The following is a 19,748-nucleotide window of genomic DNA, read 5'->3' as shown; positions in this document are numbered from 1 at the left end:
TGTAAGGTGAATTCACTGAAGTACTTCATTCTAATGAAAGGTGATTGACCTGAAAAGTTAACTGTTTCTTTGTACAGATACTGACTGACCTAAATATGTCTGGCAATTTCTGTATTTAGTTCAGATTTCCAGTTTACACATTTTTAAATGAAGTGTAGTTAATGGATATGAAATCTAATCAAGCACTTCAGACTAAATTAGTTCACACTTTTATTTAAAAACTGCATTTTAATTAATTTTGGGACACTCTTATCAGAGTCAGAGCCACACAATATGGAAGCAGTTCCTTTAGCCCAATTGGTAGGTGCTGACCAAAATGCTACATCTAAGCTCATCCCAATTGCTAGCATTTGGTCTATATTCTTCTAAAAGGCTAGATTCTAGTCCTTTCTTTGTAACTGCCCCACTGTCCTTTAAAGGTTGTTATTGTATGTCTAGCAGAGGCCGCCAGATGTCAGTTGTGGCTCAGTGCTCTTACTGGTTACACGTGCATTTGCTGTTCGCTGATATTTTGTGTTCACTGTTGACTTTGTGTTTAATTTCACTGTGAGAATGTCAAAAACTGCTGCAGATACCTCTATGGGTAATAATGAGAAAAAGAGAAGGAATCTTCTCTATCAATAACGCAGAAAATAGAGTTATTACAGAAGCTTGATCATGGTGTGTCTGTGCGGCATCTTACTGAAGAAAATAGTATTGGAACTACCACTGTATATGATTTAAATAAACAGAAAGACAAGTTACTGAAGTTTTATAGTGACAGTAACGTTCTACATTTATTCCAATGTCATTTACCATGTGTTTGATTCGGTTCGTTTGAAGCTGTATATTTTTGTTTTTGTTGGAAATAAAATTTCTTCTTGTCGTTATTCCCTAAATAATACAGTATAACAATTACTTACATAGCATTTACATCGTATTAGGTATTATAAGTAATCTTAGAGATGACTTAATGTATGCGGGAGGATATGCATAGGTTTGATGCGCCGCTGGGTCCTAAAATCCACCACACTAAGATTAAATAAGAGACTTGAGCATATGTGTTTTTTGGTATCGGGGGTGGGGGTGGGGGGTCTGAAATCCGAAAAATCCTGAATTCCGAAATGCAACTGACCCCAAGGATTTCGGATAAGGCATTGTGGACCTGTATTAAGTTGATCTCTTAAAGGTAAAAATTCAGTTTCTTAAAAAGTTGCAATAACCTGCATTATATACTCAATATGCCTTGAAAAAAATTACATCATATGACATGGGATGATAGTAACTTCCTTACTGAATGAAGTGATTTGGTCTGTGCCTATGTTTTACTGATTCTGCAAGTGGGAATATTTGTTGCATTGCTATTTCTCTTCCCTATGGCCTTTATTCCATTTTTAAAAATATGTCCTTTTTTTCTGTAATGCAATCACAGCCTCAGTATCCACTTAGCTGAAAACAGATTTTAATGGTCTCCATGCACGGTGAGAGAAAAAATCCTTTTGCACTTCCCTTGCAGTTAATCTAAAGTCAAAGCTTCACTGTTGATTAACAAACTTTTCTCACAGTTTTGCAGGGTAGGTGGTGTGGAAATTGTTGAAACTCTAACAGTTGTATGCTTTTTTTTTCCAATCTTTGCATGATTGTAAAGTTTTAGTGCTTGGAACTCCATCAGAATGATTCTAATTTAGGCACTCCTGAATTTGAAGGGCAGACAAAGATCTTTTATTCCTCTAGTAGCAGAGCTTCTCTGCCTTAAATCAACTCCAAAAAGAATTGCCTTTTCTCTCAATATTCCTACCCTTATATTGAACAGTATGATTAAGGAAAGGCGATTGGGAACAAAAAAAAATCAGGAGGTTCAATATACAAGTTCAAAATGGGGAATAATAGTTGGGAGAATGGGTGGAAAAGAGAAATATGAGGATAAAAGTGAAATATTACAAAATGTACAATAATTTTGGTTAGTAAATATATTAGCACATTAATAGCCTTTTTATGCCATGTGGGAGCAGAAAACTTGAATTAAAATCAGCTTTAGTGTAGTGTTGGCAAACAATATTAATTGAAACAAACATTTGAGAAACGCATTTTGTGTTTCTATGTCATTTAATTAACTTTTTATTTCTAGCTATTTTTTCGTATTTTAATTAAACATATTTTCCCCATTTTCCCAAATTTGATATATTTTGCATCTTTTTTTAATATGCAGTGCCTATGAAAAGTATTCACTCCCCACCACCACCACCCCGGAAGTTTGAATTGCAGTGGATTTAATTTGACTTTTTTGACGCTGATCAACAGTAAAGACTCCTTCATGTCAAAGTGAAAAAAAATTTCTACACATTGGTCTAAATTTGTTATAATTATTAACACAAAATAATTGATTGCATAATTACTCACCCCCTTCAAGTCAGTATTTAGTAGGTGCACTTTTGGCAGCAATTACAGCCTTGAGTCTATGTGGATAGGTCTCTATTAGCTTTGCACATCTGGACACTTCAATTTTTCCCCATTCCTCTTTACAAATTTGCTCAAACTCTCAACTTGTGTGGGGATCGTGAGTGAACAGCCCTTTAAGTCCAGCCACAAATTCTCAATTGGATTGAGGTCTGGACTCTTGACTTGGCCATTCCAGGACATTAACTTGATAGTTTTTAAGCCATTCCTGTGTAACTATGTCTTTATGCTTGGGGTTCAGTGTCTTGCTGGAAAAAAAATCTTCTCCCAAGTCGCAGTTCTCTTGCAAACTGGATCAGGATTTCCTCAAGGACTTTCCCATATTTTGCTGCATTCATTCTACCCTCTACCTTCACAAGCCTTCCAGGGCCTGCTGCCGTGAAGCATAGTGGTTGCTACATCAAGCTATGAGGATGCTTCATCCTTATAGCTTGATGTAGCCACGACTGTGCTTCATGGTGGGGATGGTGTGTTTTTGATGATGTGCAGTGTTTGGCTTACGCCAAACGTAGAGTTTAGTATGATGGCCAAAAACAGAGGACAATTTACAATGACCAATTAGTCTACTAACCAGTATATCTTTGGACTCTGGGAAGAAACCAGAGTGCCCAGAGGAAACCCATATGTCTCATAGGAAAGACGTACAGACTTACAGACAGCATCGGGATTGAACTCTGAACTCTGACACTTCACGTTGTAATAGCAGCGCAGTAAACGCTACATTACTGTTGCTAGAGTTTTACTACATTAAAAAATCTTGACCATCCCAAAGAAGCCTAAATATTGAGTCTTTTCCCTGAATTAATTTCCAGGACTTGTTGGATATAATTTTCATATTATTGAATTAAAAAAACAGAGGCAGGAGACTTGAAAGGGATAAAATTGACTGATCTAATTCAAATTTTTGCAGTTTAAATTTAATTATGCAGGGTGCAAATGATACCTGAATATCTCCCCCTTCAACTTATCGTAATATGTGATTGATCATTTTATCAATTTTGTTGTTTACATAACCTTTGGAAGTTTTCCTTTCAAATGGATCCAAAGTTGGTTTACTGTAGTAGCTAACTGCAAATCCCCTGCTTCTAAGTCAACCATATATAAATCTTTGGACAGATGGAATAAAGGTTTTTTTAAATCTTTCTGGCTAACATCTGCCATTTTATTTATACATGAAGATATTCTGAGTCACTGGTATTACAGCTCAGAGTTCAATTCCGGCATCCTCAGTAAGAAAGTTTATACATATGTCTCATGTGTGTGGGTTTCCTTTGGGTACTCCAGTTTCCTCCCACAGTCCAAAGATGTACATAGTTTGTAGATTAATTGCTCATTGAAAGTTGTCCTGTGATTTGGCCAGGGTTAAATAGGTGGGTTGCTGGGCAATGCGGCTCGTTGGGCTGAAAGAGCCTGTTCCACGCTTATTCTGTAAATGAAATAAATAAAATATCTTACTGCAGTTTTGAAGGGTTGAAAGGTGTAACATTTTTATTAAGGGGATGAATCCACTTTGAACATGTATCATCTAGAGAAGAAAGGAGTAGAATTTCTACTACACAAAAAAGTCTGCAGATGCTGGAAATCCAAAGTAACACATACAGAACACTGGAGGAACTCAGCAGGTCAGACAGCATCAATGGAAAGAGTAAACAGTTAACATTTCGGGCCAAGACCCTCCTTCAGGATCTTTTTCAAATACTGGACAAGATAATTTTGTTTTCTTTGGTAAAGACTTTATATTCAGTATCTTCAGTTTGCAGGTTGGTCCAGGGATAAAGCTCTTGCTGTGTGGACAAATGCCTCAACTTCCATAGAATTGCTACCATACCATTGAAAGTTTGTTCTACATCAACTCTATTTGTGATTGTGCAAAACCAGTCCAGTATACTACTCAATGGCACATTCTCTTTCTTTGAAGAACTTAGTTAAATCTGTTGAGTTTGTAAAAGAACAAAATAGCTCGTGTTGACATTTTTCCATTGCTAATTCATGGAGTCATCAGCACAGAAGGAGATCAGTTGACACATTGTACCTTTTTCAGCTTAGTCTCACCAGTCAGTTGTTTTCCCATACTCATGTAAATCTTACTTTTAAAACTACATGATTTGTAGCTTTTTTTAGCTAAGTTACTCACCTTTGAATTTTAATTTGCAGCTGTTGAGTTACTAGTCAGTACCTAAATTATGCTACCCTGGGTACCTGGATTGCATCCAGATGAATATTTAAACATTCCAGAATCATCTAACAAACTGAAAAATAGATTTGTGCTTAATTACATTAAACTGGTAACTACAACCATGTAACATTTCATCAGTATTTAAGACTACTTAAAAGCTTGTAAAAGTAAAACAGCCTAATGGTTATGTATATGGTGCAGGTAGTAAATACCCATTGAATATGCAGAATGTAGATCTAAGCAAATGAATAGGGCAGTTGAACTATAATTAAAGAAAGGCATCCAGATCCAGAATGTTTCATTTTGTTTCACTACAAAACAGCAAAATAAAATAAATCAATCATTCACTCAGTGGTCACTTTATTCAGTATTTTCTAAACCTAATAAAGTGACCACTGAGTGTATGTTTGTAATCTTTTGTTATCATTCACTTCAAGATTTGCCAAGGTGTGCATTCAGAACTGCTGTTCTGCACATCACTGTTGTAACGCATGGTTATTTTAATTGCTGTCGCCTTCCTATCAGTTTGAACTAGTCTGGCCATTTTCCTCTAACTTCATTAACAAGGCATTTTTGCCCACAAAAGTACCACATTCTGGATGTGTTTTTTTTTTGTTTTCTCAGTAAATTCTCATTACCATTCTCAGTAAACTCCAGAGATCCCAGAAGATTTCTGAGATACTCAAACCGTCAACAATCATTCTACGATCAAAGTCATTTAGATTACATTTCTCCCAATTTTGATGATTGGTCTGAACAACAACAGAACCTCTTGACCATGTCTGCATGCTTTTATGCTTTGAGTTAATGCCACATAATTGGCTAATTAGATATTTGCAATCATGAACAGATGTATCTAATAAAGTGGCCAGTGAGTATATTTTTTACATTTGTGTCTTGCTGAACTTTTCTTTCTAAAAGTAATATTTTTGTAATTTTCCTAGGTCTATTCTCGAGCAAATGAGAAAGAACCTTGCGGCTGGTGGTTGGCCAAAGTTAGAATGATGAAGGGTGAAGTAAGCTATTTTGCTATTAAAATTCAAGTTCCATTTTGATGGATAATACATTAATGTTACTGGTCAATGTTGTGTTTTTTACAGATTGATACTGCATCATAAATTATCTGCAAATTTGCATGTTCTAAGTTACTTATTCCTACTTTAAATAAACCTGTTCTCGTCATACACGTTTGGCATAGTATCATGTAATGAAATCAAGTGTACAAAATCAGGTTTATTATCACTGATAGAGGTTGATTCAAATTTGTTTTGTGGCAGCAGTACAATACATAGTTACTGGAATTTACATTAAGAAATAGAAAGTTCAATAGTGCAGAAAGAGAGCAAAATAATGGAGGTAATTGTCATGGATTCAAGGACCATTCAGAAAACTGATGACAAAGAAGCTGGTCCTAAAATGTTCAGTTTGCATCTTCAAGTTCCCGTACCTCATCTCTGATAATTGTAATAAGAGTGTGGGGGGCCCTTGTGATGGATGCCATCTTCTTGAGGCCTGGCCTTTTGAAGATACTTTCAATGGTGGAGAGATTAGTGCCTGTCATAGAACTGTCTGAATTTACAATCCTCTCATCTTTTTCCGATTCTGTGCATTGGAGCCTCAATACCGAGCTGTATAAGAAGATGGCACTAGCCACGATGTTGCAGACAGCTCACAAAACTACTAGATACTCTTCTGCTTCTAGATATATTTTTTCTGAACTGTGATTGGTTGCAGCCTATAATTTCCCTTTTAAGGATGGACCTGTGAGTTGACTAAATAATCTGGTACTTTTGCAGTCTCCTGGCGGATTCGGCAAACTACACTCTCAAGAGCAGATATAACGGGTGAGGTCATTGCTGGGGGTGTATGCTGCGTCGATGCTCAATGGCGGGACATGAACTAATGATCGGCTGTATTTCTCCACAGCAGTTAAAGTGCAAGCAAGATTAAAATCAAGGATGGGAGCAGAAAACAAACAGGTGTTCAGCACCGTCTGCCTGCTTTTAGACCATAAGTCCATAAGATATAGGAACAGGATTAGGCCATTTGGCCCGTTGAGTCTGCTCCACTATTTCATCATGGCTGACTGTTTCCCTTTCAGCCCCAATCTCCTGCCTTCTGGCCATATCCCTTCATGCCCTGACTAATCAACTTCTACCTTAAGTATACCCAGTGACTTGGCCTTCACAGTCATCCGTGGCAACGAATTCCACAGATTCATCACTCTCTGGCGAAAGAAATTCCTCCTAATCTGCATTCTAAATGGATGTCCCTCTATTTTGAGGCTGCATTCTCTGTTGTTAGACTTCCCCCCACCTTCGGAAACATCCTCTCCAAATCTACTGTCGAGGCCTTTCAACAATCGATAGGTTTCTATGTGATCCCTCCTCATTCTCTGAATTCCAGTTAGAACAGGCCTGGTATGATAAGCCTTTCAATCCCAGAATCATTTTCATGAACCTCCTTTGAGCCCTCTCCAATGTCAGCCCATCCATTCTTAGATAAGAGGCCCAAAACTGCTCACAATACTCCAAATGAAGCCTCACCAGTGCCTTATAATGCCTTAACAATACCTGAATAATACATCTTTGCTTTTATATTCTCATCCTCTTGAAATGAATGCTAAGATTGCATTTACCTTCCTCACCACCGACTCAACCTGCAAATTAACCTTTGAGGAATCCTGTATGAGGATTTCCAAGTCCCTTTGCACCTCAGGTGTTTGAATTTTCTCTCCATTCAGAAAATGTTCAGTGTTTTTATTTTCTGTACCAAGGTTCATGACCATAAACTTACTGACACTGTATTTCATCTGCTACTTCTTTGCCCATTCTCCTAATCTGTTTTAAATCCTTCTTTGGGCTCACTACTTCCTCAAAACTACCTGGCCGTCCACTTATGTTCATATCCCCTGCAAATTTATTAATTCACAAAGCTATCAATTCCTTCATTCAAATCGTTGACATATAACATATAAAGAAGTGGCCTTTCACCATTCAATAGATTTCAATGAGGTCACCCCTCATTCATCTGAATTTTAGTGAATACAAGTGCAGAGCCATCAAATGCTCTTCATATGACAAGCCATTCAATCCTGTTATCATTTTCTGGAATCTTCTTTGAATCTCTCCAGGTTCAGTACATCCTTTCTAAGATAAGGGTCCCAAAACTGCTCACAATACTCGCAAGTGAGGCCTCACCAGTACTTTATAAAGTTTCAATATTGCATCCTTGCTTTTACTTTCTAGTCATCTTGAAGTGAATGCTAACGTTGCATTTACCTTCCTCACCACAGATTCAAACTTGCAATTTATTTTTTAGGGAATCCCGCACAAGGACTCCCAAGTACCTTTGCATGCCAGTTTTTTTATTGTATTTTCTCTCCATTTAGAAAATTGTTCAGCGTTTCTTTTCTTCTACAAAAGTGTATGATAAACTTCCTGACACTGTCTTCCATCTGCCATTTCTTTGCCCATTCTTGGAATCTGTCAAAGTCCTTCTGTAGCCTCTTGACTTCCTCAAAACTACCTACCCCTCCACCTATCTTCATATCACCTGGAAACCTTTCAACAAAGCTATCAATTCCGTCATCCAAATCATTGACATATAATGTAAAAAGTACTGGTCCCAACGCAGACCCCCGTGGAACACGACTAGTCACTGGCAGCCAACCAGAAAAGGCTCCTTTTATTCCACTCTTTGCCTCCTGCCAATCAGCCAATTCTCTATCCATGCTAGTATCTTTCCTGTAATACCATGGGCTCGTAGGTTGTTAAGTAGTTTCATGTGTGGCATCTTGTCAAAAGCCTTCTAAAAATTCAAGTACATAACATCCACCAATTCTCCTTTGTCTATCCTACTTGCTTTTTCTTCAAAAAAATTCCAACAGATATGTCAGGCAAGATTTTCCCTTAAAGAAAGTTTGCTGACTGTCCTATTTTATCATGTCCCTCCAAGAACCCTAAAACCACATTTTTAATAATCGACTTGCAACATCTTCCCAACCACTGAGGTCAGACTTACTGGCTTGTAATTTATTTTCTTCTGCCTCTTTCCTTTCTTGAAGAGTGAAGTGACATTTGCAATTTTCCATTCCTCCAGAACCATGCCACCAGAATTTAATGATTCTTGAAAGATCATTACTAATGCCTCAATAATCTCTTCAGCCACCTCATTCAGAACCCTGGAGTGTAGACCAGGTGACTTAATCTATCTTTAGAATGTTCAGTGTCTCAACACCTACTCCCTAGTAATGGCAACTTCATTCACTCCTCCCTCTGACACTCTTGAACCTTTGGCATACTGCAGTATCTTCCACAGTGAAAACTGATGCAAAATACTTATTCAGTTTGTCTACCATTTCCTTATCCCCGATTACTACCTCTCCAGCATCATTTTGCCCTGTCTCCCCCCCCCCCCATTACTATCATTGGATGGAGGTGCAGGAGTCTTGGGCCCCACACCACCAGGTTTGGGAGAAGTTGTTGCCCTGCTGCCATAAGGCTTTACTCACCTCATCGCTGATTGGGCTCTGCATCTGTGAATTGTTTCACAATTTGTTCTTTTTTTTCCCCCACACATTGTGTGTTTGACAGATTTTGTTGTGTGGGTTTTTTTTGAAAGGGTTCTGTTGTGTTCCTTTGTTTTGTGGCTGTCTGCAACAAGGCGAATCTCAAGGTTGTATATAGTATATATTGATAATAAGTGTACTTTGAACATTTGAACTTTGATGCAACCAGTCAGAATGCTGTCCATGGAACATCTATGGAAATTTGCTGGACTTTGACATAACAAATCACCTCAAGCTCCTGATGAAGTATAGCCACTTCCATGCCTTCTCTATGAGAGAGAAAGGAAAGTGACCTCTTGCATTAGTTTGTTGTCTTATGATCTTTTTGCAGGAAACATCTTCCTTTAAAGTATCTCGGTTTTCAGCAGCAAACAGTGGATAGGTGTGTCGCAACAGCTACTATGCAAGTGGACATATTGGTGATTGTGGCTGATTAGTAATGGCAATTCAATGGAAATTAATTTAAAAGCCCGCTGCTTTCCATGTTTGCTAAGGGGACAGAGTTAGAAACTCTGATGTCCAAAGCTTACTGTTAATAAACTTGATTTCATTTTTAATTAGAATTTGGATCAGTTCATTATAATGTCTAAAATTTGCACAGAAACTTGCTTCTTGAAGAAAGCAAGAATGAAGTATCCACGTTGTTCCAAATTAATTCATATCAAGCACTTTATGAACTGTGGGCATCTAGGTTGAGTGATAAACATCCTAAGTTCATTGAAAACAAAATAGTGGTCTTTGCTTAGCACTAAAGAGCTTCCCATTGCAACTGCAGTATTAATGAGAAATTTTGTTTGTGATTGTAAAGAGTGATTTTGGTACTTGGTGTAAGCAAAGTACAAATTTTAAAGATCTCTTTTCTTACAAAAAACATTTTTCAGTTTTATGTTATAGAGTATGCTGTTTGTGATGCAACATTCAATGAAATAGTCACTGTGGAACGACTGCGACCTATCAACCCCAATAAGCCTGCAACAAAAAGCACATTTCACAAAATAAAACTTGAGGTTCCTGATGATCTGAGGCGTGCGTAAGTAAAAGTGAATTTATCACAAGCTAAACAAGAACTTCATGACTATTCTATTAAATGTTTTCTGTTGCATTGGTTAGAAAATCATTGAAGCATTCTGTAGTCCTTCAGCATTTCTAATTGTGTATTTCTAGATGTGCCAACGAATCTGCACATAAGGATTTTAAAAAAGCTATTGGTGCTTACTGCGTGTACTTTGATTCAGAAGGCAATCAACTAGTTGTTTTGGTATGTGTGTCACTTTCTCTTTTGGTGCTTTTATAATATACTAAATGTTAAGTTTTGTTGTAGCAATGTGATCCTAACACAGCATTCTTTGCAAAACCCCAGTCCACCAATGAAATGACGGCGAAGCGAGCGAGCATGCTGAGTGACATGCATTTCAGAAGTATTCGGACAAAGTTGACTCTGATGTTGAGGAATGAAGAGGCAAGCAAACAGCTGGAGGTATGTTCAAATGGTTCAGCTTCTTCAAGTGCAACTTTCTTTGGCAATCCAATATGGGAGGGAAATCTTACTGTGAAACATAGCTACGTAAGAAACAAAAAGCTATGCTGTGTATTGGTTGGTTTGATTGGTTCATTATTGTCACATGTACTGAGATATAGCAGCCTTTCATACTATTTATACAGATCAAATCATTGCACTAGTTAATTGAGGTAGAATAATTTAAATCAATAACAAAATGCAGAATGAAGTGTTGTAGCAGCTATAGAGGAAGTGCAGTCCAGGTAAGCAATTAGGTGCAAGATCATAAGGAAGATTGTGAGGTCAAGAGTCCACCTTATCATGTGAGGGACGAATTTAATACTTTTACTAGAACAGAGTAGAAGCTGTCCTCAAGTCTGGTGGTACATGCTTTTAGTCTTTTGTATCTTCTGCCGATGGAAGAAGGGAAAAGAGAGAACATCCAGGTTGTGTGGGGTCTTAGATTATGTTTGCTGCTTTACTGAGGCAGGCAGATGTATAGACAGTGTCCATGGAAGGGAGGCTTGTTTCTGTAATGTGCTGAGTTGTGCCTACAAATCTCTGCAGTTTCTCATATACTACCTATTAGTAAATCACTTTTGGACAGTAGTGTTCTTCAGCCTCGTATTTCTAAACTGTACATACACTCGCAGTTCTCAATATTAGGACGTTTGAGTGATGAATCTAGAGCTGAGAAAGGAAATCTAGCAAAATGAGTTTTAATTTGCATTATAAATAATGGTGCTGACAGTCCATCGAAATCCAGCACGGGTGTCAATAAAATGACCTTTTTATTATAGTGACCAAAGGAAATGGGTAGATTTCAACTTGTTCTGGTAAGGACATTTTTAAGCTTTTTTAATGTTCACATTAGAAGCAGTTTATATTTGAAGGTATGTTAATTCAGCAACAACTTGTGCTTTTTAAAATCACTTTCCTATTATTTTCATTTTTTGTATTCAAAATGCCTGTGCATGAAACTGCTTTTTATGTATTCTCTGCAGCTGATGGAATATTACAGAATCTCACACATAATGTTACCATAAGACAAAGGAGCAGAATTATATCTTGCAACCCCATTCACCCGTCTCCTCTCCATAATCTTTGATGGTTTTACTATCAACCTCCACTTTAAATAGACCAAATGACTTGGCCCCTGCAGTCATCCCTGGCAATGAATTCCACAGATTCACCACCCTCTGGCTGAAGAAATTCCTTCTCATCTCTACTCTATAAAGAGACGTCCTACTATTCCAAGGTTGTACCCTCTGGTCCTAAACTCCTCCACTATAGTAAACATTCTCTCGACATCCACTCTGTCTAGGACTTTAAATATTTGATAACTTCCAATGAGATTTCTTCTCTCCCCCCCACTTACTTCTAAACTCCAGCAAGTACAGGCCCAGAACTATCAAATGCCCCACACCCTTTCATTCTTTCATTCTGGACCCTCTCCAATGCCAGTATATCCTTTCTTAGATAAGTTGCCCAAAACTGCTCATACTATTCCTAGTGCCATTTGACCAATGCCTCGTAAACCCTTAGCGATACACCCTCGTGACATAAGCTCTTAACAATACTTAGGTCAACTCTGTCTTTTTCTGAAGGTATTGACACCCTCTGGATTGCTGTGCTCTGCATTAGCAATTATGTGCATATGTGATTTTTCACATAATGCATAGCTGTTTCATTTAGAACATCAATACTACCAGTTTCGATTTTGAACAACTGAATGGAAGTAGGGTATCTCTCATATTTAGTTGAAGACACTCCTAAGTGCTGAAAAATTATTTTTTTAATCCAGCTTAAGATAAGCCACAGGTCTGTTTCCCACACAGAATGCTAGGGGAACTCAGCAGGTCAGGCAGCATCTATGCAGGGGAATAAACAATTGATGTTTAGGGCCAAGACGCTTCATCAGGACCCAATTCATTCCCCTCCATGGATGCTGTTCGACTTACTGATTTCCTCTAACATTCTGTGTGCATTGCCCTGGATTTCCAGCATCTATAAAATCTCTTGTATCTACTTCCCACATTTTGTTTAGATGTGTAACATAATCCTATGGAGTAGTGATGTAAGCTTTCTCAGTGACCCACCTACTTTAGGTATTATAGTATTAAAATTTAGGGAAACAGTATGTGCAGATAGTTTTTTTTAAATGTGAGTTAAATTTAGTTTTAAAAATGTACTAAACTTTGATGTTTCATTTTAATTTTCTGCTATACAAAGTGATACTTGGAAGTTGACAACAGATCATTTTGGCAGTCCTGCATCAATAGAATTGTTTGCATAGGTTAAAACAAGTTCCAGTAACATTTAAATTTCGATCTTGACTTTGCTTGCTGTGCTATTGCACTTGAGAAACCTTGCATACCAATAATACTGGGAACAGAATTCCCCTTGTAATATTCTTTTTCAGACAGTCTCGGGATAATTGGAACCACAGTACAGTGCAAAAGTCTTAAATACATGTATATAGCTAGGGTGCTTAAGATTTTTACACAGTACTATGTTTGTCAACATAGTGTGGAGAGCGAGTATGTAAATTATGTAAATCTGGTGGGGCAAGGGATGTTGGAAATTGTGAGGGTGGGGCACGGCAGAAGGCGTGTGGGACAAGTGGCAGAGAAAGAGTGCCAGAGGCGAGGGCTGTTATTTGATTCCAAACAATTGGTTTATTGATCATTCCACAATCTCACCCCTCCCTTCTACTTTTTCCAACCATGATTACCCTCTCCTGTCCCCCTTCACTGCAATAGAGACCCACATCAGAATAATGATATCAACACTCAAATTTGTTTCTTTTACTGCAGCAGCAGTAAAGTGCAGCACGTACGTGTGTGTTTGTGCGCACGTGCTCTCCATTGGGGTGTCGGAGGCAGTGTGGCACAGTGTACATGCTGGACTCCATGCTACTCTCCAGTGCTTACTCGGCAGAAGTTAAGATGTATTATGTTCGACTGCAGACTGTTGCAACATTCATGGACTTAGGGACTTAGACTAATTTTTTGTGTGACTACATTTTACTGCTGTCTTATACAGTGGCATGCAAAAGTTTGGGCACCCCGATCAAAATTTCTGTTACTGTGAATAGTTAAGATGAACTGATCTCTAAAAGTCATAAAGTTAAAGATGAAACATTCTTCACAACATTTTAAGCAAGATTAGTGTATTATTTTTGTTTTGTACAATTTTAGAGTGGGAAAAAAAGGAGCACCATGCAAAAGTTTGGGCACCCCGAGAGATTTGAGCTCTCAGATAACACAAAATAACCTGCAGATGCTGGGGTCAAAGCAGAGTCCTGACGAAGGGTTCCGGCCCGAAACGTCGAACGATCTTTTTCCACGGATGCTCCCCGACCTGCTGAGTTCCTCCAGCGTGTTGTGAGCACTCAGATAACTTTTACTAAGGTCTCAGGCCTTAATTAGCTTGTTAGGGCTATGGCTTGTTCACAGTCGTTGTTAGGAAAGGCCAGATGATGCAAATTTCAAAGCTTTATAAATACCCTGACTCCTCAAACCTTGTCCCAACAATCAGCAGCCATGGGCTCCTCTAAGCAGCTGCCTAGCACTCTGAAAATTAAAATAAATGATGTCCACAAAGCAGGAGGAGGCTATAAGAAGATAGCAAAGCGTTTTCAGGTAGCCGTTTCCTCAGTTCGTAATGTAATTAAGAAATGGCAGTTAATAGGAATGGTGGAGGTCAAGTTGAGGTCTGGAAGACCAAGAAAACTTTCCGAGAGAACTGCTGTTAGGATTGCTAAAAAGGCAAATCAAAACTCCCATTAGATTGCAAGAGACCTTCAGGAAGATTTAGCAGACTCTGGAGTGGTGGTGCACTGTTCTACTGTGCAGCGACACCTGCACAAATATGACCTTCATGGAAGAGTCATCAGAAGAAAACTTTTCCTGTGTCCTCACCACAAAATTCAGCGTCAGAACTTTATAAAGGAACATCTAAACAAGCCTGATGCATTTTGGAAACAAGTCTTGTGGACTGATGAAGTTAAAACAGAACTTTTTGGCTGCAATGAGCAAAGGTATGTTTGGAGAAAAGAGGATGCAGAATTTCATGAAAAGAACACCTCTCCAGCTGTTAAGCACGGGAGTGGATCGATCATGCTTTGGGCTTGTGTTGCAGCCAGTGGCATGGGGAACATTTCACTGGTACAGGGAAGAATGAATTCAATTAAATACCAGCAAATTCTAGAAGCAAACATCACACCGTCTGTAAAAATGCTGAAGATGAAAAGAGGATGGCTTCTACAACAGGATAATGATCCTAAACACACCTCAACCCACAATGGACTACCTCAAGAGGTGCAAGCTAAAGGTTTTGCCATGGCCCTCACAGTCCCCCGACCTAAACATCATCGAAAATCTGTGGATAGACCTCAAAAGAGTAGAGCATGCAAGATGCCCCAAGAATCTCACAGAACTAGAAGCCTTTTGCAAGGAAGAATGGGTGAAAATCCCCCAAACAAGAATTGCAAGACTCTTAGCTGGCTACAGAAACCATTTGCAAGCTGTGATACTTGCCAAAGGGGGTGTTACTAAGTGCTGACCATGCAGGGTGCCCAAACTTTTGCTTCGGGCCCTTTTCCTTTTTTGTCGTTTTGAAACTGTAAAAGACGGAGATAAAAAAGTAATCTTGCTTAAAATATTAAAGAAATATGTCATCTTTAACTTTATTCCTTTTGGAAATCAGGTCATCTTTTACTTGCTTTGCTATTCACAGCAACAGAAATTTTGACCAGGGGTGCCCAAGCTTTTGCACACCACTGTATATGCTATCTTACCTTGTGCTTTGTAAGACTGGTGGTACTGTGTTTGGCTCAAGATTCACACTGTTTTGTTTGGCTGTATTCATATAAGGTTGAATGACAATTTAACTTGAACTTGAGAGTAAGTGAATGAAAGCATTAAATAATTAAAGAAGATTTTTAATCCACTTAAAGCATAGCCTTCCAGTATTTGGACTGGTTCCCTGTTGGCCTTCCCCAGAGTCATTGCTGAGAATTCAGAAATGTTGCAGAACTGAACAGTGTTTTCTCTTGCACTCGTACTGTGAAGATTAACCTGACTCTTTAAGAAGATGTGGTGGACAATAAGGAATTTTTATTATGGAGCCTCAGTGCTGATCTAATATCTTGTTACAGAAGCAAACCTAAGTAGCATTGTATTTGTGACACTTCAGTGGAACTGTCAAGTGACATATCAAACACTACAGCTGGGCTGTTTGCCTCATCAGAAGCCATATTCAGAACACCAGTTCACTGTTACTCTGTGTTTAAAGGATGAAAGTATTCAGAAGTTAACAGATTGGGCGCATTTCCATGTAGCTTTTAACACAACTCTATTACAATTTCAGCTTCCTGGGTTCAATTCTACCACAGTCTGTAAGGAGTTTGTTCTTTATGCCCTTGACCTTGTAAGTTTCCTCCTGGTACTCCAGTTTCCTCTCACATTCCAAAGAAAGCGTTAGTAGGTTAATTAGTCAGAAGAGCAAGTTTATTGTAGTGGGCAAACTTTGTAACTACTTCTGGTTCACTCTTTAACGCATAGAACAGTATATGGTGGTGCCCTTTTGACTAATACATTTAGTACTTACCTTCGATATCACCACATATCTTTGATTCAATCAGTCTTTGATTCTAATATCAGTCCTCCAAGGTGCCCTACGTAGGCCATATTGTTAACTCTTATTTGACTGCACTAAAAAAAGTGCTTAACCTTACTGTGAAAACTCACTTCTTTTATAACTTTATATCCCTGTATGTCTTCCCGAACATTTGTATCCTGTATGAAAGTAAGTTAAATGTTGTACAATACAAGCCTGTTTTGTTGGCAGCAGCTCCTTGTGCCTACCTTCTGGTGTCATGGATCTTTCCACTGACTGGTGCACTGCAAGCAGGGTAAGGTAGCCTCAGCAAAATCGCAAAGAGTGCATGACCATTGGGTTGATGAAGGAAGTGCCATCAGTTACAGAACTACAGAAAGTATTAGGCACCCTTGATTTTTTTATATAAATTTTGTTTTAGAAGTTTATTTTTTGTCTTCTGCATTAGTATATCAGTAGAAAAGAGCAAATTTTAGATGTACAAAGAAAATTAAATGTTAGAAATTTTTTTGAATTTCGTTGAGATAGCATTAATAGATCACTTTTCAAATAAAAACTTGATTACTTTGTAGGTATATAGCCCAGTGCACAATTAAACAAAGATAATAAAAGGGTGCTGGTGATAAGTGACGTAATGAGTTGAATGAGCTAAGCTGTTTAACTGAAACAAAAACGGGTGTAGAAGGACTCAAATTGGGCATAGGTCAACTGAAATTGAAACTGAAAGGTGGAGGAGTGGCGGATTCCAAGATTCAAAGTACATATATTATCAAAGAATGTATAAATTATACAGTCTTGAGATTTGTCTGATTCCAGGCAGCCACAAAGCAAGAAACTTGAAAGAACCCAACTAAAAAAAAAAGTACATTGACTGTACTTTTTTTCCATAATTGGTGCCTGACCTGCTGAGTTCCTCCAGCCTTTTGTATGTGTTGGGATTCTCAGCACCTGCAGATTTTCTCCTCTTTGGGGGGAAAAAAAAGACTTAACACCCAGTGCATAGAGAAAGGGGGAAAAAAAGCACAAATCATGTAAACAATAAAAGCAAGCACAGCATTCTGAAGCAAATTGAGTCCTTAGATCTGAATCCCGGAGTAGGCCCAAAGCCTGAGTGTCTGTTCATCATATTAGCGGGGCAAATCACTGCGAAGCTCGCAGACAAGAAGCTCAGCAACTAGGGCAGTTTCACAGACTCCACATCGCGGAGAGATGAGTGAACTTCACAGGAGAGTGAGCAAAATTGACCCAACTCTGGCCTCCGGATCCGAAATCCTGTCATTTAACTTATCTAAACAGCGGATCATGCCTTGCATTAGGACCCAGGCCCCGCTGCAGTGAAACACTCTGGGCCTAGACCACGCCACCCATCCTAGAGCCGTTCTCGACCTCTCCAAATCAGCTCGGTGCTTAGAGCGATCTAACCTCACACCCATTTTAGATCACAGACGTCGAAATTCCTCTGTCTTGATTCCTCCTCTCCAACTCCCAACAGCGTCAGTTTTGCAATGCACAAGCACAGCTCATCCCTCAAATTCACTTTGCCTCTTCATTGTTTGTGGAAATAGTTTAGTACAATTTGCTTTGGAAAACATTTTTGTAATAATGCTTCTAGTCACATTTCTTGCCTTTCAAACTACCAGCAAGCTGTCGCTCACCTTCCGTAGCACCATCTTAAACCAGATGTGACAGTTTTACCTTCAAATCATCAATTCTTACACCATAGCAAAAGTGAGCATAGCAACAGGACACAAGGTCATTATCCTGCATCAGCAAGATTTCTTCGAAGCAAAGACTTTGCAGCATACAGGAGTTTCAAGATGTGGTATCCAAGCTCTTCTGAAGACGCACAAAGAAACGGACAAGGCTGAGAACCAGAGATGCAGTGGTTGGCTATGTAAATTGAGTGCAGCTGATAAAAGATGCATCAAACTGACGTTACTTCTAAATTGTAAGAAGTCCTGTACTGCTGTCAGCTGTCTCCTCCCTGAGACCACTGGAACCCAAGAATACCTCTCAACAGTCCATAGTGGTTTTCAAGAAAGAGTTGCTGCCAAAAAGCCATTCCTCCGAAGTGGAAACAAAGCCAAGAGAATCACCTATGCACAAAAACATAAGGACTGGTGTGCTGAACAATGTCAGCAAGTGCTCTAGACTGATAAGTCAAAATTTGAAACCTTTGGCTCAAACTGGATGTAGTTTGTCTGTAGAAGAGCTGGAGAGCTGTACATAAATGAGTGTCTCTAGCCAACAGTGAAGCACTGCAGAGGTTTCCTGCAGGTTTGGGGCTGCATTTCTGCAAATGGATTTGGTTATTTGGTCAGAATTAATGGAATTCCCATTGCTGAGAAGTACAAGTAAATTCTCATCCATCATGCAATACCATCAGGGAGGTGTCTGATCAGTCCGAACTTCATTCTGCAGCAAGACAATGACCCCAAACACCCGGCCATGGTCATAAAGAACTATCTTCAACGAAAAGAAGAACAAGGCATTCTGCAACAGATGGTATAGCCTCCTCAGAGCCCTGATCTCCAATTGTCGGGGCTGTCTAGGATTACTGGGAGAGACAGAAGCAAGCGAAGCAGTCAGAAGCCTGCAGGAGAACTGTTTACTGCTCTTTATAGTTTTTTTTGATATATAGAGATTTTTCATTTCATTGTTTTTGAAAGCATCTTCATTTACAGCATTTATATGTACCTAAGACTTTTGTACAGTAATATTCCTCACTGTAGCATAACCATATTCCACATTGTCACATCTTGAAGCATTGGCTGTCTGGTAACATCTATATGTAGTTTTCATTATCCTTAGCTGGTTACAGAATAAGAGAAGTCTCAATAAAGACTTCTCTTAACAATAAGAGGCATGGGTAGAGCTTAAGATTAGCTTTATTGAAATGGAAGCCTGCATGGAAAGCCTCGTATCTTCAGTCCTGAAAGTCCCTACCTCAGACTTTAGCACAATACTGTAGTAATTTTATGTATTACACTGTACTACTGCAAAAAAAAAACCACCACCATCCCACAAACCGCACCATTCACAACATCCTTTGCTCCTGCCAGATTTACAAACTCACTCTCCACTCCACATTGACAAATACACTACTGTGCAAAAGTTTTAAGCACCCTAGATATATATGTGCCTATGACTTGTACACAGTACTGTACGTGGAAACATGCAGTGAAATGTGCCATTTGCATTAACAAACATCACACTTAAGGATGTGCAGGGAATGGCCTGCAAGTGTTGCCACATATTCCGGTGCCAGCATAGCATGCCCACAATGAATTTTGCCGGTATGTTATACTCCACCAAGCTTTGATGCAGCACTCTATCAAATGTCTTCTGAAAATAGTACATCCATTGGTTCCCACTTTAGCCAAAATTTTTAAAAGAACTCCACAGATATTGATGAGCATGGTTTCCTTTATATAAAGCACTGTTGG

General features: G+C 38.8%; 1 protein-coding gene across 5 annotated transcripts in view; it reads left to right on the top strand.

The window, feature by feature from the left end:
- fmr1 (fragile X messenger ribonucleoprotein 1) overlaps nt 1–19,748 on the top strand; it is a 96,385-nt gene that overhangs the window by 26,997 nt on the left and 49,640 nt on the right. For all 5 annotated transcript variants that reach the window (XM_072271051.1, XM_072271054.1, XM_072271055.1 and 2 more), the window contains exons 4-7: nt 5,557–5,628; nt 10,064–10,212; nt 10,347–10,440; nt 10,543–10,659. In XM_072271051.1, coding sequence (XP_072127152.1) covers nt 5,557–5,628; nt 10,064–10,212; nt 10,347–10,440; nt 10,543–10,659 — 432 coding nt within the window. The remainder of the gene's footprint in view (nt 1–5,556; nt 5,629–10,063; nt 10,213–10,346; nt 10,441–10,542; nt 10,660–19,748) is intronic.

Source organism: Mobula birostris, chromosome 10, assembly GCF_030028105.1.
Source record: "Mobula birostris isolate sMobBir1 chromosome 10, sMobBir1.hap1, whole genome shotgun sequence".
NCBI classification, from domain to species: Eukaryota; Metazoa; Chordata; class Chondrichthyes; order Myliobatiformes; family Myliobatidae; genus Mobula; species Mobula birostris.
Note: the sequence above shows the minus strand (reverse complement) of the source record. Positions and strands in the feature narration are given on the sequence as shown.